Source organism: Hypanus sabinus, chromosome 31 (genome assembly GCF_030144855.1).
Source record: "Hypanus sabinus isolate sHypSab1 chromosome 31, sHypSab1.hap1, whole genome shotgun sequence".
Lineage (NCBI taxonomy): Eukaryota > Metazoa > Chordata > Chondrichthyes > Myliobatiformes > Dasyatidae > Hypanus > Hypanus sabinus.
The window spans coordinates 39,697,229-39,717,879 of record NC_082736.1 but is presented as its reverse complement, the minus strand read 5'-3'; the positions used below and the strand labels follow the sequence as shown (position 1 = coordinate 39,717,879).

Genomic DNA, 20,651 nt, shown 5'->3' with positions numbered 1-20,651 from the left:
TAGGTGTGTAGAGTGTCCTGCCAGGGATGGTGGTAGAGGCAGATACATTAGGGACGTTTAAGAACTCTTTGATAAGCACATACTGTAGATGATAGAAAATTGAAGGTTTAGATTGATACTGGTTAAAAGGTCAGCACAACATTGTGGGCTGAAGGGCCTGTACTGTGCAGTTATGCTCTAGTTATGGTCACTGGGCACAAAATGCACTCCACAGACACTCTGCCAACAGACAGAAATACAGCAGCCACACAAAGCAAAGCTCATCACTATGGTAACGGCTGCCATTTTATTTGGACTGTTATACAAATGTGAAGACAAACTACCAAAACAGATGAGCAATTTGTGGGAGTTACATAGAATAAATAGCAATGGTGAACGGGGTCTTTGTTGAGAGTCCAGTTAACCCCATACCCCGTTCTAAAGCAGTTTCCATCATGTGTGGTTCCAATGGTAATCGATCAGGCAACTGCTGGCCACTGCCTCTGAGGTCGGCCAATAACAACAGCATTTGATGCATGGTGATTGATCAAGTAAGTAAAAGCCAATGGAGACACGTTGAAGGGAGATGTACAAAATGTGCTTGCAGGTTATAAAGACAGAAGCAGGCCATGTGGTCATTCACATCTGAGTCAAATATGTGGAACAGTCATTGGTTCCATTCAACAGTGTCACACCTTGCAGCTGGGATGATGGTTTGAGCCTACAAAAAGAAGTAAAAGACATGAGGTGAGATCTGAGAAAAAAATATCTGGGGAAATATGAAGAAGCACCATCTCGTCACACTGTCTGTAGTGTCCATGAAACATTTCCAGTGCACAATCAGCATGGGAACTCCCTCTACACTACCTTGTCATATATTCCATGGACATGGATTAGACAGAGGGAACTCTCTCTATACTATCCCATCAGATACTCCATGGCTGTGGATTAGATAGAGGGAATTCCCTCTGTCTAATCCACATCCTTGGAGAATGTGATGGGGTAGTATATAGAGAGTTCCCTGCCTAATCCACATCCGTGGAATATATGTGACAGGATAGTGTCTGCAACTGGGAGACCATTTCGCTGAACACCTATGTTCTGTCTGCCAGAGAGAGCAGGACTTCCTAGTGGCCACACATTTTAATTTCACGTCCCATTCCCATTCTGATATGTCTATCTATGGCCTCCTCAAGATGAAGCCACACTGAGGTTGGAGGAACCTGTCTGGGTAGCCTCCAACCTGATGACATGAACATTGATTTCTCTAACTTCCGTTAATCACCCTCCTCCCCTTCTTACCGCATTCAATTTATTTATTTATTTATTTGCTTGCTTGTTTATTATCTATTTATCTATTTATTTATTTATTTATTTATCTATCTATTTATTTATTTATTTATTTATTTATCGATCTATTTATTTATTTATTTATCTGTCTCTCTTCTCCCATGATCCTTTCCCTTCTCCAGCTGTGTATCCCTTTTGCCAATCAACTTTCCAGCTCTTAGCTTTATCCCCTCCCAGATTTCAGATTTCCCCTTTCCCCCTCCCACTTACATATCTCTTACTATCTTTTCTTTCAGTTAGTCCTGATGAAGTGTCTCAGCCTGAAACACCAACTGTACTTCTTCCTATAGATGCTGCCTGGTCTGCTGCATTTTGTGTGCATTGCTGGGAAATCTCTAACCTTGTTTTATTAAAGAAATTTTCATGTAGTGAATACCTGATCAGGTTTGCATAGCCTTCACTAATGCACCCGTAATGGTCAATAGGGAGCTTGCTAAAATGGCTGATAGTCTACACTCAGTTAGGAGGCAGTGCATCATTCTTGCCCCTTTCCCTGCCTCAATAAACCAACTCAGCAAAGAGCCCAACATAAGGACACTACGGCTACGAAATAAATGATGCCAGGCCTGTGTTTTTACTAAACTCACTTTGGTACCAATGCAGGAATCTTCGAAAATGCCTGTGCATTGGGACATCAGAGGTCTGTGAACACTGTGGGTTCCAGCTGCCAGGGATGTCTACTATTCATTATGGACACCCTTTCAGGGTGACACTTCCAGTGTGATACAGGTGCTCAAGTGAGTGTGCTGCCAGCATTGCCAATTGCTGAGAAGGCAAAGAGTGATGAAACTTTGCTGGAGACCGCCAGCAACAGTAGGATTCAGACCTGAGGGACATGATGGTTGATGCTCTGCTTCAGTGGACAATGTTACATGTGGGACTTCATCCTGGCTAGATTACCTAGACCTTCAAGGTTGAAAGAGATGCAGCAAGTGAAGGAGTGAGTGCGGGGATTGGCTGAGAAGGAGCGGTTGATTTAAAAACTGGTCGGGACCAGCCTGCAACACATACCTTCAAGGTTGGCAGAGGTGCGGCATGTGAACCGAATTACATAGTCAATTTATCAGCCAATATAAGCAAGGTTTGCTCTAGGGGACCGGCCTTGTCGAGGGAAGTGCTTTGTGAGAAAAGTGTGAGTCTTTGGCTCGGGACTCTTCAGCGAGGAGGCTGAGGGAGGAGACTACGCCACAGTTGGAGAGGGTGAGAAGTGGTGAAGAAATAACAGGTAAACTGATTCAGTGTGATGCTTGCCTGATGTGGGAGGTCAGGGACACTGATGGTGCCTCTGGCTGCTACAACTGTGTAAAGTGTGTCCAGATCCAGCTCCTGAAGGACCATGCTGGGGCACTGGAGAAGCAACTGGATGACCTCAGGTTCATTCAAGAAAATGAGAGTTTTCTGGACAGGACCTACAGGGATATTATTACACCAAAGATACCAGAAGAGAAAAGGGGGGGGGGCGATGATGAGGAAGGGATGGATACTTGGAGTACAGGAGATCCTGGGGAATGTACCTCTTGAAAACAGGTTTACCCTGAGTAGACAGGTCTGAGAGTCAAAAATTGGCACTGAAGCAGAGCCGAGGAGACAGATGTCAGGCAAAGCCGTGGTAGTAGGGGACTCCATAGTGAGAGGTACAGAAAGGGGCAAAAGGCGGGATTTAAGGATGGTGTGTTGCCTCCCTGGAGCCAGGATCCAAGATGTCATGGACCAATTGCAGAGCATCCTCAAGAGTGAAGGTAGACCGCCGGGAGTGGTAGTGCACGTCGGCACAAATGATGTTGGGAAGAAGACTGCAGCATGACTTCAGAGAACTCTGAAGAAGGCTGAAAAGCAGGACCTCCAGAGTGGTTATCTCCAGTTTGCTTCCAGTTCCTCGTGCTGGTGAGGGCAGGAACAGGGAGATAGGGGATCTGAATGTGTGGCTGAGGAGCTGGTGCGGGAAGCATTCTTACACCACTGGGATCTGTTTTGGGGTAAGGATGAACTGTACGAAAGGGACAGGTTGCACCTTAACAGGCAGGGGACCAGCATTCTGGCAGGCAGGTTTGTCACTGCTACATGGGTGTTTTTGAACTAGAGGGGTGTGGGGGGGAGGAGGAGTAGGAAACGAACTGAAAATATAAGGATGGAGTTAAAAGGAAAGAGAGAATAAGAAGAAAGACAAGTGGGGCAGAAAGCTCAGGGAGGGATCGGAGAGTATGGCAAAGTGCAATAGGAATCGATGTGAAAGGTAAGGGGAATAATGGATTAAAAGTCTTATATATGAATGCAGAAGTATAAGAAATAAAATGGATGAGCTTGTGACTCAGTTGGAAATTGGCAAGTATGATGTTGTAGGAATAACAGAGACATGGCTGCAAGAGGACCAGGGCTAGGAAATGAATATTCAAGGATATACGTCCCATCGAAAGGACAGACAGGTGGGTAGAGGGAGTGGGGTAGCTCTGCTAGTAAGGAATGAAATTCGGTCCCTTGCGAGGGGTGACATAGAATCAGGAGATGTAGAGTCATGAATAGGGTCATGAATAGAGTCATGAATGCAGAGGGAGCCTACCAGGGAGAAGGCAACCAGAGAGAATGATAAGGGAACTCGAGGTAAAGGAGCCATTTGGAGGTAGTGACCATAATATGATAACTTTGAATCTAAAATTTGAAAGGGAGAAGGGAAAATCTGAAGTGTCAGTATTACAGTTGAACAAAGGGGACTATGGAGCCATGAGGGAGGAGCTGGCCAAAGTTGACTGGTAGGATCCCATAGCAGGGATAACAGCGGAACAACAATGGCAGATATTTCTTGGTGATACAGAAGGTGCAGGATCAGTTGATTCCAAAGAGGAAGAAGGATTCTAAGGGGAGTAAGGGACGACTGTGTCTAACAAGGGAAGTCAAGATTAGTTTAAAAATAAAAGAGAAGTATAACATAGCAAAGGTGAGCAGGAAGCCAGAGGATTGGCAAACTTGTAAAGAGCAACAGAACATAACTAAAAAGGCAATACAGGGAGAAAAGATGAAGTACAAAGGTAAGCTAGCCAAGAATAAAAAGGAGGATTGTAAAAGCATCTTTAGGTATGTGAAGAGCAAAAAATAAGTTAAGACCAAAGTTGGGCCCTTGAAGAAAGAAACGGGTGAATTTATTATGGGGAACAAGGAAATGGCAGACAGGTTGAACAGGTACTTTGGATCTGTCTTCACTAGGGAAAACACAAACAATCTCCCAGATGTAATAGTGGCCAGAGGACCTAGGATAACAGAGGAACTGAAAGAAATTCACATTAGGCAGCAAATGGTGTTGAGTAGACTGATCGGACTGAAGGCTGATAATCCCCAGGGCCTGATGGTCTGCATCCCAGGGTACTTAAGGAAGTGGCTCTATAAATTGTGGATGCTTGGTAATCATTGATTTACGAAGGGGAAATCATGCTTGACTAATCTTCTGGAATTTTTTGAGGATGCAACTATGAAAATGGACAAGGGAGTGCCAGTGGATGTAGTGTACCTAGACTTTCAGAAAGCCTTTGATAAGGTCCCACATAGGAGACTACTGAGCAAAATTAGAACACATGGTATTGGGGGTAGGGTACTGACATGGATAGAAAATTGGTTGGCAGACAGGAACCAAAGAGTAGGGATTAACGGGTCCCTTTCAGAATGGCAGGCAGTGACTAGTGGGGTACTGCAAGGCTCGGTGCTGGGACCGCAGCTACTTACAATATACATTAATGATTTAGATGAAGGGATTAAAAGTAACATTAGCAAATTTGCAGATGACACAAAGCTGGGTGGCAATGTGAAATGTGAGGAGGATGTTATGAGAATGCAGGGCGACTTGAACAGGTTGGGTGAGTGGGCAGATGCATGGCAGATGCAGTTTAATTTGAATATGTGTGAGGTTATCCACTTTGGTGGCAAGAACAGGAAGGCAGATTACTATTTGAATGGTGTCAAGTTAGGAAAAGGGGAAGTACAATGAGATCCAGGTGTCCTTGTTCATCAGTCACTGAAAGTAAGCATGCAGGTATAGCAGGCTGTGAAGAAAGCTAATGGCATGTTGGCCTTCATAACAAGGGGAGTTGAGTATAGGAGTAGAGGTCCTTCTGCAGTTGTACAGGGCCCTGGTGAGACCACACCTGCAGTATTGTGTTCAGTTTTGGTCTCCAAATTTGAGTAAGGACATTCTTGCTATTGAAGGAGTGCAGCGTAGGTTCATGAAGTTAATTCCCGGGATGGTGAGACTGTCATATGTTGAAAGGTTGGAGCGACTGGGCTTGTATACACTGGAATTTAGAAGGATGAGAGCGCATCTAATTGAAACATAAGATTATTAAGGGAGAAAACATATTCCCAACGTTGGGGGAGTCCAGAACCGGAGGCCAGTTTAAGAATGACCATTTAGAATGGAGTTGAGGAAAAACTTTTTCACCCAGAGAGTTGTGGATCTGTGGAATGCTCTGCTTCAGGAAGCAGTGGAAGCCAATTCTCTGGATGCTTTCACGAAAGAGCTAGATAGAGTTGCTAAAGTTGCGGAGTCAAGAGATATGGGGAGAAGGCAGGAACGGGGTACTGATTGTGGATGATCAGCCATGATCACAGTGAATGGTGGTGCTAGCTCGAAGGGCCAAATGGCCTACTCCTGCACCTATTTTCTAATGACCTCTGCTCGGTGCAGATTTCCTATGTCCCCAAGGACTATTAGTTGATTTTAAGAAATGCCTGATAGTGGATGTCAAGGATTTTGGGTCATTACTTTACCTTGTCACCAAACATTTGATACTAGAGTGTACAATCATCACAGTGATATTTGTTTCTGTGCTTCGCGCTCCCCGAAGTACAAATTGAAGTAAATATATAAAAATCTAAATTATAAATCTTAATTAGAAAATAGAAAAGGGAAAGTAAGGTAGTGCAAGTCAAGTCCAGATATTTGGTAGGTACGGACCAGATCCGGGTCAGGATCTGTTCAGCAGTCTTATCACAGTTGGAAGGAAGCTGTTCCCAAATCTGGCCGTACGAATCTTCATGCTCCTGAACTTTCTCCCAGAGGGAAGTGGAACAGAAAGTGTGTTGGCTGGATGGGTCTTGTCCTCGATTATCCTGGCAGCACTGCTCTGACTGCATGTGGTGTAAAGTGAGTCCAAGGATGGAAGATTGGTTTGTGTGATGTGCTGGGTTGTGTTCACGATCTTCTGCAGCTTCTTCCGGTCTTGGACAGGACAACTTCCATACCAGGTTGTGATGCACCCTAGAAGAATGCTTTCTACGGTGCACCTATAAAAATTCTTGAGGGTTTTAGGGGACAGGCCAAATTTCTTCAGCTTTCTCAGGAAGTAAAGGCACTGGTGGGCCTTCTACCCTGCTTCCCTAGTAAGTTCCTCATAACAACTCTTTCAAGCGCATGCACCACTGCATGTGAGTTTACTCGACTGCTGGGTGCATGCCGGTAGTCATCAAACCCACATTCTCCACTACAGTCACAAAACATAGGGTCAAGCACCACATTTCTACAACTGGCCTATAAGTCCATGCCCACACACATAGACTGGACCCAGAAAAGCTGGCAACCTTGAAGGCTAAATTTGCCAACATGGAAAGTCTTGACATTGCATAGTCAGTTGAATAGTCCCTAGATTTTGGGCCTCCATATAGTCCTTAAGTTTGATGGTAGTTGCTCCCCGTGGCAATTACTAATGCCTTAATGAGGTCACTATCACCGATTGTTACTTAGTCCCACACATTCAAGATTTTTCGGCATGTTTAGCCAATAAGTTAATTATTCCAAGTTAATCTAGTTAAGGCCTACCATCAGGTGCCTTGGTGATTGGCAGACATTCCCAAAATGACTGTGGCTTCTTTAATTTTCTGCACATGCTGGTTCAGCTGAAGAGTGTAGCACAAACTTCATAGCGGCTGACGGACTCTGTATTAAGACTTAGAATTTCTTTCTGTTTACCTGGACGACATACTTGCTGCCAGTGGGTCCAGATCCGAATATGTATCTCACCCCTGAATACACTTTTCAAGCCAACATAGGTTGATTATTAACCCTGCTAAGTACCAGTTAGCCACTAACTTTCTTGGCCACCACATCTTGCAGTAGGTGCAAAACCCCTCCCCAACAAAAGTAGCTGCTGTTATGAATTTCCCATTGCCCTGCACTACTAAAAAATTACAGGAGTTCTTAGGCATGGTGAATTTCTATCACTGCTTCATTCTGTGAGCTGCTAAACATGCTCCCCACTGTATAGTGCATTTGAAGACAATATCCCTAATCATGTGCTTGACTGGTCAGTGGAGATGACCAGGGCATGTGATGATACCAAACAAGCACTTTCCAGCGCGACCCTACCGCGCCATTGCAACTGATGCACCTATTCCCACTTTTCATCAGGACCTACAGCATTCTTGAGCTCCTGTTGACCACATTCCACCTCATTTGTTTTTGTCTGCCATGATGTACACCTACATCCCCTTAGATCCCCTAATGAAGGTCCATTCTGCATTTTGTAATGGAGAGAAAAGTCTTTCTATCATAGATAAGAAGGGTAACCCTAATGTATTTTGGTAGATAGCATTAAACTGGCCTATCAAGTTTTAGAGGATTCTGCTACCATGACCCCCCTGCCATCACAACATGACCTCTACACAAGCCAGAGGGCTCTGCTATTCCTTTACGCATGGAACGTAGGACCTGAGCCCGGTGGCCGGACAGGCTCACAATGCCGATTTTAGTAATGTAATTGGTGTAAATGCACATAATTCACAACCACTGACATTGAGTTAGATCTCACTTTAAGGGATGGTCCAACGTGATGACATAATTACATATATTACTTTTACCGCAGTTTGTGTTCAGTGTTTGGAGTGCATTAATTGAGTTTTTCTTAAATGCACAACGTCTCACATCATTTTATCTGCAAAAACCTACAACGTCACATATTACGTGGGAACGGAATAAATTGAGGGAATTCCCTTTACACTATCCTGTCACTTACTCCATGGGTATGGATTAGAAACATAGAAAACCTACAGCACAATACAGGCCCTTCGGCCCACAAAGTTGTGCTGATATGTCCCTACCTTAGAAATTACTAGCCCTCTATTTTTCTAAGCTCCATGTACCTATCTAAAAGATTCTTAAACGACCCTATCGTATCCGTCTCCACCACCATTGCTGGCAGCCCATTTCATACACTCACCACTCTCTGCATAAAAAAAAACTTACCCCTGACATCTCCTCTGCACCTACTCCCAAGCACCTTAAACTTGTGCCCTCTTGTGACAGCCATTTCAGCCCTGGGGAAAAAGCCTCTGCCTATCCACATGATCAATGCCTCTCATCGTCTTATACACCGCTATCAGGTCACCTCTCATCCTCTGTCGCTCCAAGGAGAATTAAACAGAGGGAACTTCATCTACTCTGTTCTGCCACCTAATCTGTGGGCATGGAATAGGTTGGGAATTCCCCCTAAACTATCCTGTCACATACTCCATGGCAAAGATTAAACAGAGGGAATTTCCTCTACACTATCCTGTCACATACACTGTGGGCAAGGATTAGACAGAGGGAACTCCCTCTACACTATCCTGTCACATACTCCGTGCCAAAGATTGGACAGAGGGAACTCCCTTTACAACAAGTGTTCCCACCATTTTTATACTCTGGATCAATACCATTAAGCAAAGTGTCTGTAGACTACAGGTTGAGAACCCCTTGTCTACATTATCTCATCACATACTCTGTGGGGCTGGGTTAGACAGACGGAATTGTGTCCTGTCTCACTCGCCAAGTGCTCAGACCAATGCAACAGTCCTAAAAAAGGTTGGGATCCCCTGTGTTAAAGCAATTGGCTGCATTTTGAGATATCTGAAATTAGTGAAAAGATAATTGGGGATGTAGACACAAGAAATTGCAGATGCTGGAATCTGGAGCAGCAAACAATCTACTGGAGGAATTTCTGGAGCTGCTAGACTCACTGTGTTCCTTTAACAGATGGCGTATTACATAAAGATGTTTATCTTTCCTTACCACTGTTCGTAATTTGTTGATGTCTAATGTAACAGAGCACCTACCAGATATTGGGTGTTGTTCACAGATGGATGTCCTGTACATCGTCTTCCAGACTCTCAACCTCTTCCTGAAGGACTGCAAAAAACATTAGACACCGCCTGTTATCTTTCTTTAATCCAGCTTGTTTTATACCTCCTTCCTAGCTACAGTGTTGCTATTAACACAAAAGATCTTGCAAATGCCGGAAATTCAGAGCAAGACATGCAAAATGCTGGAGGAACTCAGCAGATCAGACAGCATGTATGGAGAAGAATAACGAGTCGATGTTTTGGACCTTGACCTTCATCAGGACTCCCAGGAAGGAAACCCATGCAGTCAAGGGGAGAATGTACAAAATCCTTACAGTTGGCAGCAGGAATTGAACCCCAGTCTTACAGATGGCAATGTAAAGTCTTATCTGACTTATACATTGCTGTGCTGCCCCATGAGAAATTCTACTAATATTCTTTGAAGTGAAAAGAATGGGGGGTGTTCTGGGGGTGTACTGAGGGTCATGGGCAGGATAGAGGGTGAGATGTTTCCAGTAGTGGGAGAGCTTAAACAAGGGGCAAAGGACAAGATTAGGGGATGGTCATTTCAAACTGAGGTTCTTAGGAATTTTGTTATGTGGCAGGTGGTGAATCTCTGGAATTCCTTAACTCAAGGAATGTACAAGCTCAGTCATAAGATGTTTAATAAGGAGTTTGATGCATTTTTCAACCATGAGACCATAAGACATAAGAGCAGAATTAGTCCATCTGACCCATTGAGTCTGCTCCGCCATTCAATCATGGCTGTCCTTTTTTTTTTCTCCTCCTCAACCCTATTTCCTGGCCTTCTCCCCATAATCTTTGATGCCATGTCTAATCAAGAACCTATCAATCTCTGCCTTAAATATACCCAATGAGTTGGCCTCCACAGCTGCATGTGGCAATAAATCCCACAAATTCACCACCCTCTGGCTAAAGAAATTACTCCGCATCTCTGTTTTGAAAGGGCGTCCCCCTATCCTGAGGCTGTGCCCTCTTGTCCTATACTCTCCCACTATGGGAAACACCATGAGGGATTTCTGAGAGTTAGAGAACTGGAACAGAGAAGGGAATGATGCACAAGACAGAACAGCAATGATCACATAGGATGGTGGGACAGGTTAGTGTGGCCGAGTGGCCTACGTTTCTGCTATTTTCTTGTGTTGTGTATATTTTGTTGACTGCAGAGTGCTTTTGGATCACTTGAGGAAAAGAGAACTGGTACTTAAATGTAAATCTGTTCTTCCTTTACATGTCATCATACTTCCAGTATCAGGGCAAGTGAAGAGCAGTAGGTCAAATAGTGTGGGGTATCTGGACTTGTACTGTTCTGTGTTCTGACTCCATTCCAGGATCCATTGTGGGGGGGGGGGGTTGGGCTGGTGAAGTAAGATGGGGAGGGTCACTCTTCAGTCAGCAACTCCATTGACCCAAGGTGATGACTAGCCCATAAGACTTTGGTGAAGCCAGTTTGGAGTACTGCATACAGTTCTGGTCACCTACCTACAGGAAAGATATCGATAATATTAAAAAAGTGCAGGGAAAGTTTACAAGGATGTTACTTGAGAACCCGAGTTATAGGGAAAAACTGAATAGTCTAGGACTTTATTCCTTGGAGCTTAGGTTGAGGGGAGATTTGATAGAAGTATTTGAGGAGTATAGATAGGGTAAACGGAAGCAGACTTTTTCCACTAAGGTTGGGTGAAACGAGAATTAAGGGGGAAAGGTGAAAATATTTAAGGGGAGCATGAGGGAAAACTTAGGAGAAAGGGAAGGAGGAGGGGTACCTGGGGCTGGTGATAGGTAGGTAAGAGGCAAAAGGCCAGATTTGAGAGTAGAAGAAGAGAGTGGGGAAAGGATTTTTTTTTAACCAGAAGGAAAAAATGAGTCATACCATCAGCAGTTGGAGGCTGCCCAGCCCAGATGGAATACAAGGTGTTGCTCCACCACCCTGAGGATGGCCTCATCTCAGCACAAGAGGAAGCCATTGACTAATATGTCATTACAGGAATGAGAATCAGAATTAAAATGTTTGGCCACCAGAAAGTTCAACTTTTGACAGATGGAACAGAGGTGCAAGACAAAATGTTCCCCCAATTCATGATGGGTCTCACTAATGCAGAGGAAGCACTAAACACAATAGATAACCCCAGCAGATTCGCAGGCGAAGTGTTGCATCACCTGGAAGAATTGTATACACTTTCCCTTTTCACAGATTGTACCAGACTGTTAAAAGTTTCCAACATTTTATACTTTTTCAGATGTCTAGTGTCTGCATTTTTAAAAACTTTTCATTTACTGTTTGAGCTCCCATCGATGCATGGCCAACCAAAGGCTGCCTCACCTTCAGAATTAGGAGCTGAGGTTGTGGCAGGAACGCTGAAAGATCTCCTGAGTGTGGGACCCGGACTGTCCAGGCTAATACTCTTGGTGCGTTTACGACACTCCTTCACCAGGAGGCTCTTACACTGTTTGTGACAGCTGATTCCACAGGCTGTGAATGAAAATGATGAAGACAAAATATCAAAGAGAATAAATTCTCCTCACTACATCAAACTATGTTCAAAAAAACTGAGAACAGCTCTGGCCCCACATCGTAGGCAGGAGAGATTGTTCTTGAAGGTAGAGGCTTGGGTTCACTTACAAATAGAGATACCATTCACTGGAATTTCAAAGGTTAGGGGTAATTAAATGGGAGCTTCTGGAATATTAAAGAAAGCTGACAGGGTGGATGGAGAAAAATTTGGTCAGGAAGGCTGGGAACAGGAGAGAGTGTCTGGGAATTAGGGATGGGTTTCCATGAGTGAAGCTGGGAACTACTGCTCAACACCGAGCATGGGTGAGAGCTGGAATCGCTCCTGCTAAGGGCCATCAAACCATCTCAGTGATTATTGAGAAAGTAAGGAGGCATGGGATCCAAGGGAACATTGCTTTCTGGATCCAGAACTGGCTTGCCCATAGAAGGCAAAGTGTGGTTGTAGGTGGGTCATATTCTGCATTGAGGCCGGTGACTAGTGGTGTACCCCAGTGATCTGTTCTGGGAACCCCTACTCTTTGTGATTTTTATAAATGACCTGGATGAGGAAGTAGAAGGATGGGTTAGTAAATTTGCTGATGACACAAAGGTTGGGAGTGTTATGGATAGTGTGGAGGCTGTCAGAAATTACAGCGGGATTTTGATAGGACGTAAAACTGGTCTGAGAAGTGGTAGATGGAGTTCAACCCAGATGTGTGAGATGGTTCATTTTGGTAGGTCAAATATGATGGCAGAATATAGTATTAATGGTAAGACTCTTGGCAGTGTTGGAGGATCAGTGGGATCTTGGGGTCTGAGTCCATAGGGCACTCAAAGCTGCTATGCAGGTTGACTCTGTGGTTAGGAAGGCATACGGAGCATTGGCCTTCATCAACCAATTGAGTTTAAGAGCCGAGATATAATGTTACAGCTGTACAGGACCCCACTTGGAGTACTGTGCTCCATTCTGGTTGCCTCACTACAGGAAGAATGTGGAAACCATAGAAAGTGTGCAGAGGAGATTTACAAGGATGTTGCCTGGATTGGGAAGCATGCTTTATAAGAATAAGTTGAGTGAACTTGGCCTTTTCTCCTTGGAGCGAAGGAGGATGAAAGGTGACTTGATAGAGGTGTATAAGTTGATGAGAGGCATTAATCGTGTGGATAGTCAGAGGCTTTTTCTCAGGGCTGAAATGGCTAGCACAAGGGGGCACAGTTTTAAGGTTCTTGGAAGTAAGTACAGAGGAGATGTCAGGGGTAAGTTTTTTTTAAATATAAACACAGAGAGTGGTGAGTGCATGGAATGGGCTGCCGGTGGCGGTGGTGGAGGTGGATACAATAGGGTCTTTTAAGAGACTCCTAGATGGCTACATTGAGCTTAGAAAAATAGAGGGCTATGGGTAAGCCGAGGCAAGGTAAAGACATGTTTGGCACAACTTTGTGGGCTGAAGGGTTTGTATTGTGCTGTAGGTTTTCTATGTTTCTGTTATTTTTTCTTTATTAATTTATTTATTGAGATACAGCACAGAACAGAACCTTTCGGCCCTTCGAGATGTACAGTCCAGCTTCCCTTGTTTTAACACTAGCCTAATCACGGGATAATTTACAATGACCAATTAACCTATCAGCTGGTATACCTTTGGACCAAGAGAGGAAACTGAAGCACCTGGAGGAAACTCATGTGGTCAAGGTGAGAAGTACAAACCCTTATAGACAGCAAAGGAGAAACTTTAAACCTGAGACCAGGAGACTGATGAATTGGGGTAAATAATGCCAGAAGAGGTGAGGGCCCAGATCATTGTATCAGATAATACCTTTGGCTTGGCTCGATTAATCTGTCCTGGGGATCTACTCACCTTTACACTTGTAGCCTTGTTTGTATAAACCCCAGATCTGTGGGAGGAAATGAGAGTGTATCAGTGTGACAGAGGGCACTCTGTGTAATGTACAGCCAGGTCTGTACAGCATGGGTTACTGGTAGCTTCAATTCAGCATGACTCAAGGCGCCATTGTGTAATGTGCACCTGAGTCTGTACAGTGTGGTACCCGCAGCACAGTCTCAGCTTAATGACATCAAGAAAAAGTAACCACTGGTTAAGAAAGAAGGACGGTTGCTGAGGATCACTCCTCAGGGTTAGATGGAGTTAACCATGACTCCCATCTCTCACTCTGGAACTTCACCTTTAGTACAAAGAGCAGCGTTTCCCCAACCCTGAGAAACTCATGCTCTCCTCCCTCAGCTCCCTCAACACATTGCAAAACGCCCTAAAACTCATGCAATGCAGCTACACATACAAAGCTCTTGCAGTGATCACAGAAGGTGGGTTTCAAGTACGTGGTCTCCATGAAGTTATGAATGAATCCCATCTTGCAGTTGAGAAGTGAGTTAGCTTGCTTGAAGTACGTAATCATTTCATCTCTGCTGATCTGACCATCTCTGGAAAACAAACAGAGAAATCTGAGAATCATTAGAGAAGAGTTGCAATAGACACAAGATTATTAACAAGGCTGTCAGTTTCTCATGAACTACCCTCCCATCACTAGAACAGCAGGTGCGAATGGGTAACTATGATGTTGTTGGGATAACGGTGACATGGCTGCAGGGAGATCAGACCTGGGAAATTAATGTACAAGGGTATATGTGCTATAATAGGGACAGAAATGTGGGCAGGGGGGTGGGGTGGGCCTGTTGGTGAGGAATGAGATTCAGTCCTTTGCAAGGGGGGACATAGGGTCAGGAGAAGTAGAGTCTGTGTGGATAGAACTGAGGAACAGTAAGGGCAAAAGGACCCTAATGGGCGTTGTCTACAGGCCACCAAACAGTAGCATGGATATTGGGTGAAAGTTGAATAGGGAGTTAACATTGGCATGTGGCAAAGGTAATGTTGTAGTAGTTATGGGGGATTTCAACATGCAGGTGAACTGGAAGAATCAGGTTGGTGCTGGACCCCAGGATAGGGAGTTTGTAGAGTGCCTACGGGATGCATTCTTGGAACAGCTTGTATGAGAGCCAACCAGGGACAAGACTATTCTAGATTTAGTGTTATGTAATGAACAGGATTTGATAAGCGATCTTGCAGTAAAGGAGCCATTAGGAGGTAGTGATCATAATATGATACGTTTTTATCTGCAATTTGAGAAGGATAAGGGCAGCTCGGAGGTGTCAGTGTTGCAGTTGAACAGGGGAAACTATGGAGGCATGAGGGAGGAGCTGGCCAAAGTTGACTGGACGGATATCCTAGCAGAAAAGACAGCGGAACAGCAAAGGCAGGTATTCTTGGGAATAAAGCACAAAGTGCAAAATCAGTTCATCCCCCAGAGAAGGAAGGATTCAAAAGGGGGGGGGGGAAGGGGCCACAGTGGTTGACAAAGGAAGTCAGAGATGGCATAGCATTAAAAAAAAAGGAAGTATGACAGAGCTAAGGTGAGTTGGAGGACAGATGATTGGGAAATTTTTAAAGGAAAAACAGAACTTAACTAAAAAGGCAATAAGGGGAGAAAAAATGAGGTACGAACGCAAGCTAGCCAGGAATATAAAGGAGGATAGCAAAAGCTTTTTTAGGTATGTGAAGAGAAAGAAGATAGTTAAGAACAATGTTGGGCCCTTGAAGAATGAATTGGGTGAAATTGTTATGGGATACAGAGAAATGGCAGAAGAATTTAATAAGTACTTTAGATCTATCTTCACTAAGGAAGACACAAGCAATCTCGCAGATTTATGGATGGGCCAAGGACATAGGGTAACAGAGGAAATGAAACAGATTGACGTTAGGAAGGAAACGGTGATGAGTAGACTGATGGGACTGAAGGCTGACAAATCCCCAGGTCCAGATGGTCTGCATCCTAGAGTACTAAAGGAGGTGGCCCTGGAAACTGCGGATGCATTGGTAATCATTTTCCAATGTTCCTTAGATTCAGGATCAGTTCCTGAGGATTGGAGAATAGCTAATGTTATCCCACTTTTTAAGAAAGGAGGGAGGGAGAAAACAGAGAACTATAGACCTGTCAGCCTGACATCGGTGGTGGGGAAGATGCTAGAGTCCATTATTAAGGATGAAATAGTGGCATATCTAGATAGCAGTGATAGGATTGAGCCGAGCCAGCATGGATTTACCAAGGGTAAATCATGCTTGACTAATCTGTTGGAGTTTTTCGAGGATGTAACCAGGAAGTTAGATGGGGGAGATCCAGTGGATGTAGTGTACCTCGATTTTCAGAAGGCATTTGATAAGGTCCCGCATAGGAGATTGGTGGGTAAAATCAAAGCTCATGGCATCGGGGGAAGACATTGACATGGATAGAAAACTGTTTGGCAGATAGAAAGCAAAGGGTAGCTGTGAATGGGTGTTTCTTGGAATGGCAGGTGGTGACTAGTGGGGTGCCACAGGGCTCGGTAATGGGACCACAGCTGTTTACAATTTATGTCAACGATTTAGATGAAGGCATTGAGAATAACATCAGCAAATTTCCTGATGATACTAAGCTGGGTGGCAGTGTGACGTGTGATGAGGATGTTAGGAAAATTCAGGGTGACTTGGATAGGCTGGGTGAGTGGGCAGATACTTGGCAGATGACGTTTAATGTGAATAAGTGTGAGGTTATCCACTTTGGGAGTAAGAACAGGAAGGCAGATTATTATCTGAATGGTGTAAATTTAGGTAAGGGAGAAATACAAAGAGTCCTTGTTCATCAGTCACTGAAGGTGAATGAGCAAGTGCAGCAGGCAGTGAAAAAGGCTAATGGAATGTTGGCCTTTACTACAAAGGGAATTGAGTACAAGAGCAAAGAAATCCTCTTGCATTTGTCCAAGGCCCTGGTGAGACCACACCTGGAGTATTGTGTACACGCTGTAGAGGAAGGGCAGCGTAGATTCACAAGGTTAATTCCTGGGATGTCAGGACTGTCTTACGCAGAGAGGTTGGAGAGACTGGGCTTGTACACACTGGAATTAAGGAGATTGAGAGGGGATCTGATTGCAACATATAAGATTATTAAGGGATTGGACAAGATAGAGGCAGGAAATATGTTCCAGATGCTGGGTGAGTCCAGTACCAGAGGGCATGGTTTGAGAATAAGGGGTAGGTCATTTAGGACAGAGTTAAGGAAAAACTTCTTCTCCCAGAGAGTTGTGGGGGTCTGGAATGCACTGCCTCGGAAGGTAGTGGAGGCCAATTCTCTGGACGCTTTCAAGAAGGAGCTAGATAGGTATCTTATGGATAGGGGAATCAAGGGATATGGGGACAAGGCAGGAACCGGATATTGATAGTAGATGATCAGCCATGATCTCAAAATGGCGGTGCAGGCTTGAAGGGCCGAATGGTCTACTTATGCATCTATTGTCTATTGACATCTACTGTTTGTTCTGCCCTTCAAGCTGCTTTGTCTATCGCATGAGATCCTGGCTGGTCTTAGCTCCAAACTCTCGCCTATGTGTCATAGAGTCGTACAACACAGAAACAGATCCTTCAGCCAGCCTCATTTGCCTGTGGTTGCCCCATATCCCTCTAAACCTTTCCTGTCCATATCCTCTAAACCTTTCTGGTCCATGTGCCATTAAAATGTTGTTAATTGTACCTGCCTCAACCAGTTCCTCTGGCAGCTCACTGCCCTCTGGGTGAAAAACTTGCCGCTCAAGATCCTATTAAATTTCTCACTCTCACTCTAGATCTCTGTCTTCCAGTTCTTAATTTCCCACTCCTGGTAAAAACAAGGTAGGTTGTTTATATACACAAAGTACACTGCAGTTGCTGTGGTCAAATCAAGATGTACAAAAAAGCTGGATGTACTCAGCAGGTTGGGCAGCATCCATTGACTACTTCTTTCAATGGATGCTGCCCAACCTGCTGAGTTTGTCTTAGGTTGTTTGTATTTTGTTTCTGTTTTGTTTTTAACTGAGAGAAAAGTAGTGGTCTGTAAGGAACTGGACTGACAAAATTGCTCTACCAAGACCTATTCAAAAGGCTGAATGGAGCCATAACTATAAGTCCTCCTCTATCCAATTAACCTCTCCTGAGTGTCAAGGCCTGGAAGAAATGGATCTAGGTATTTCCTGGAACAAATGAAACTGGCTAATTCAGATGCTCCCTTGTCGCTCCTTGTCCACTTAACTCCCTGACTTCAGTTTTCAGCTATTTGTAATTTGTCTCTGGTTTAAGTAATGAGATTCAGAATGCCACAATGATAATTAGAGTCATGATGAAGGGCTTTGACCCAAAATATTGCTTGCTTATTCTCCTCCACAGACACTGCCTAACTTGCTGAGTTTCTCCAACATTTTCTGTATGTTGCTCTGGATTTCTAATCTCTGAAGAATCTCTTGCATTTATGATAATTAGGAGAACGTCGCAAAATGATACTTCTTATGTTTTACAAAAATGCATTCGTTTTTCTATCTTTGAAGTGTATATTATATCAGCAAGATGAAATCTATTCCAGTTCTACTCTTTGAACTACAGCATTAACAGTGTCAGGTCACTGTGAATCCATAGTGAAGCAAGCCCAAGCTCAATAGACTGAGTGACCTCCAATCAAGCTGAATCATTAATGCACCAGTCCACAAAACTGGGTTTGCAAATGCTCTGCCCAAGACTGCTAGAAACTGCAGAGAGCTGAGTCCATCACATAACCCATCCTCTCCACCATGAACTCTGTCTACACTTCCTGCTGCCTCGGGAAAGGAGCAAGCATAATCAAAGATTTTTCCCACCTCAGTCATTCCCTCTCCCTCCCGCCAGGCAGAAGATTCAAAAACTTGAGAACATGTACCAATAGGTTCAAGGACAGCTTCTGTCCTGCTCTTATCAGACTCTTGAATGGATCTCATGAATAATAAAGGAGAACTCTTGATCTCTCAATCCACTTTATAATGACCCTTGCACCTTATTTTCTGCCTGCAATTTACTTTCTCTGTAACTATGAGTCTATATTTGCATTCTCCCTTCTGCCATCTGGGACAAGGCTCTGAAGCATTGGGGCTCTCACGACCAGCCTGTGTAACAGTTTCTTCCCCCAAGCTATCAGACTCCTCAATACCCAAAGCCTGGACTGACACCTACTGTCCTGTTTATTATTTATTGTAATGCCTGCAATGTTTTTGTGCACTTTATGCAGTCCAGTGTAGGTCTGTAGTTTAGTGTAGCCTTCTCTGTGCTTTTTTTTTGTTACGTACTTCAGTCTAGTTTTTTGTACTGTGTCATGTAACACCATGGTCCTGAAAAATGTTCTAATTTTTACTATGCACTGTACCAGCAGTTATGGTCAAAATGACAATAAAAGTTGACTTGACTTGATATTCTGTATTCTGCTATATGTTTCACTTTTATACTACCTCAATGATGTTGCACTACCTCAATGACCTCCTTCTTCTTGTGCATTTTATTCCGTTACCTCTTTAGGGGAATGAGGGAAACTCCTTTTCTTTACCCATCCCCGATGTACTTATTTAACATTTAACTTCCTGCCTCAGACTTGTCTCAGACCTGTTGTGACAAGGAAAGGGCAATAAGCAACTGTGCAGATGCTTTACACATTTAATGAAATTGTAGTTGGAGCCTTTGTAGGTTTGAGAGATGACTTTCCACTCAGTTATGGGGTGAATCAAGCTTTCTGTCAACTGTGTCCTGTTCTCTCTGCACTGTTCTCAGATCAGCAGGAAGTAGGGATCCCACTCTGCAAGCAACTTGCCCCTTATGTCCTTTGGAGCCTTAGAGACTCTCCTTCACATCACTGTATTTCCTCATGCTGATGGGAGGATGGTCTCCAGAAAAGTTTTTGGCCTAAGTATGTTCCCTAGAACGAAAATCAATCAAGTCATTTTACACAAACCTCCACCCAAAGAGAATAAAGGTGAACCTTGTGTTATGGCCATTCAGGAAATGGAAATTCACGTTTATACACTTCATAATTTACTATCCAAAAGTTTGAGAAAAAATAACGTTCATGGGATTACTGAGAAAAATAGCTAATAAATAAACACATTTTCCACCCTAGATTTCTTGACAATCCACATATGTCATGGCTTCATGTTACACACAGTTTTCTAGGAACACAACTCTTCCATTATGTTGGAGTCACTCGAATTTCTCTCTTTCTTCCTCTCCCTCAATTTCTCTCTCCCTCTGCTGTATTCAGCTTTCTATTGAACCTATCTTGTCTCTGGGGGTGAGTTCCTTATTTTTCCCTCCCTACTTCACTCTTTAGGGAAATGGGCTTTTCCTGAATTCCCAGTGAGATTTATCAGTGATGATATGCCAGTCACTGAGTCTAGTAATAAGAGTTATTCAGTGTGGAAACAGGCCCTAAGCCCAACTCACTCATGTCGACCTAGTTGACTACTAGGACTTTGCTTGCATTTGGCTCCATATACTTCAGAAAAATTTTAACAATGTACTTGACCAAATGCTTTTGCTTAACAGAATGCAAAATGCAGGGAGATTTATCTTATCAAATCTGAGACAGAGATTAACCAGGACTCACTTGTTCTCATCTAGAACACTGAACCTGTCCAGATAGGGGAAATTAGAAGATATAATGTTAAATTCTTTCTGTGAGATGTAGCCATCTTGGTCAACGTCAAAGTTCCTGAAGACAGACTGGAGCCAGTAAACAGAAATGAGGAGATAAAAAGAGAGACAATATCAGACAATACCAAATGGAAACTGGATAAGAACACTTTGAAATGTAACCAACCCTCAGATACATCCATTTGTCACTACCCGTCATATACATCCCT

The 20,651-nt window shown here is 43.8% G+C and overlaps 1 protein-coding gene across 3 annotated transcripts in view; it reads right to left on the bottom strand.

The window, feature by feature from the left end:
• Window positions 1-223: 223 nt before the first annotated feature.
• LOC132384108 (RAS guanyl-releasing protein 2) overlaps window positions 224-20,651 on the bottom strand; it is a 132,798-nt gene continuing 112,370 nt past the window's right edge. For all 3 annotated transcript variants that reach the window (XM_059955454.1, XM_059955453.1, XM_059955455.1), the window contains 6 exons: window positions 20,396-20,511; window positions 14,216-14,357; window positions 13,777-13,813; window positions 11,750-11,899; window positions 9,400-9,472; window positions 224-700 (listed from right to left, as the gene is read on the bottom strand). In XM_059955454.1, the coding sequence (XP_059811437.1) occupies window positions 9,417-9,472; window positions 11,750-11,899; window positions 13,777-13,813; window positions 14,216-14,357; window positions 20,396-20,511 (501 nt within the window). In that variant the 3' untranslated portion in view covers window positions 224-700; window positions 9,400-9,416. The remainder of the gene's footprint in view (window positions 701-9,399; window positions 9,473-11,749; window positions 11,900-13,776; window positions 13,814-14,215; window positions 14,358-20,395; window positions 20,512-20,651) is intronic.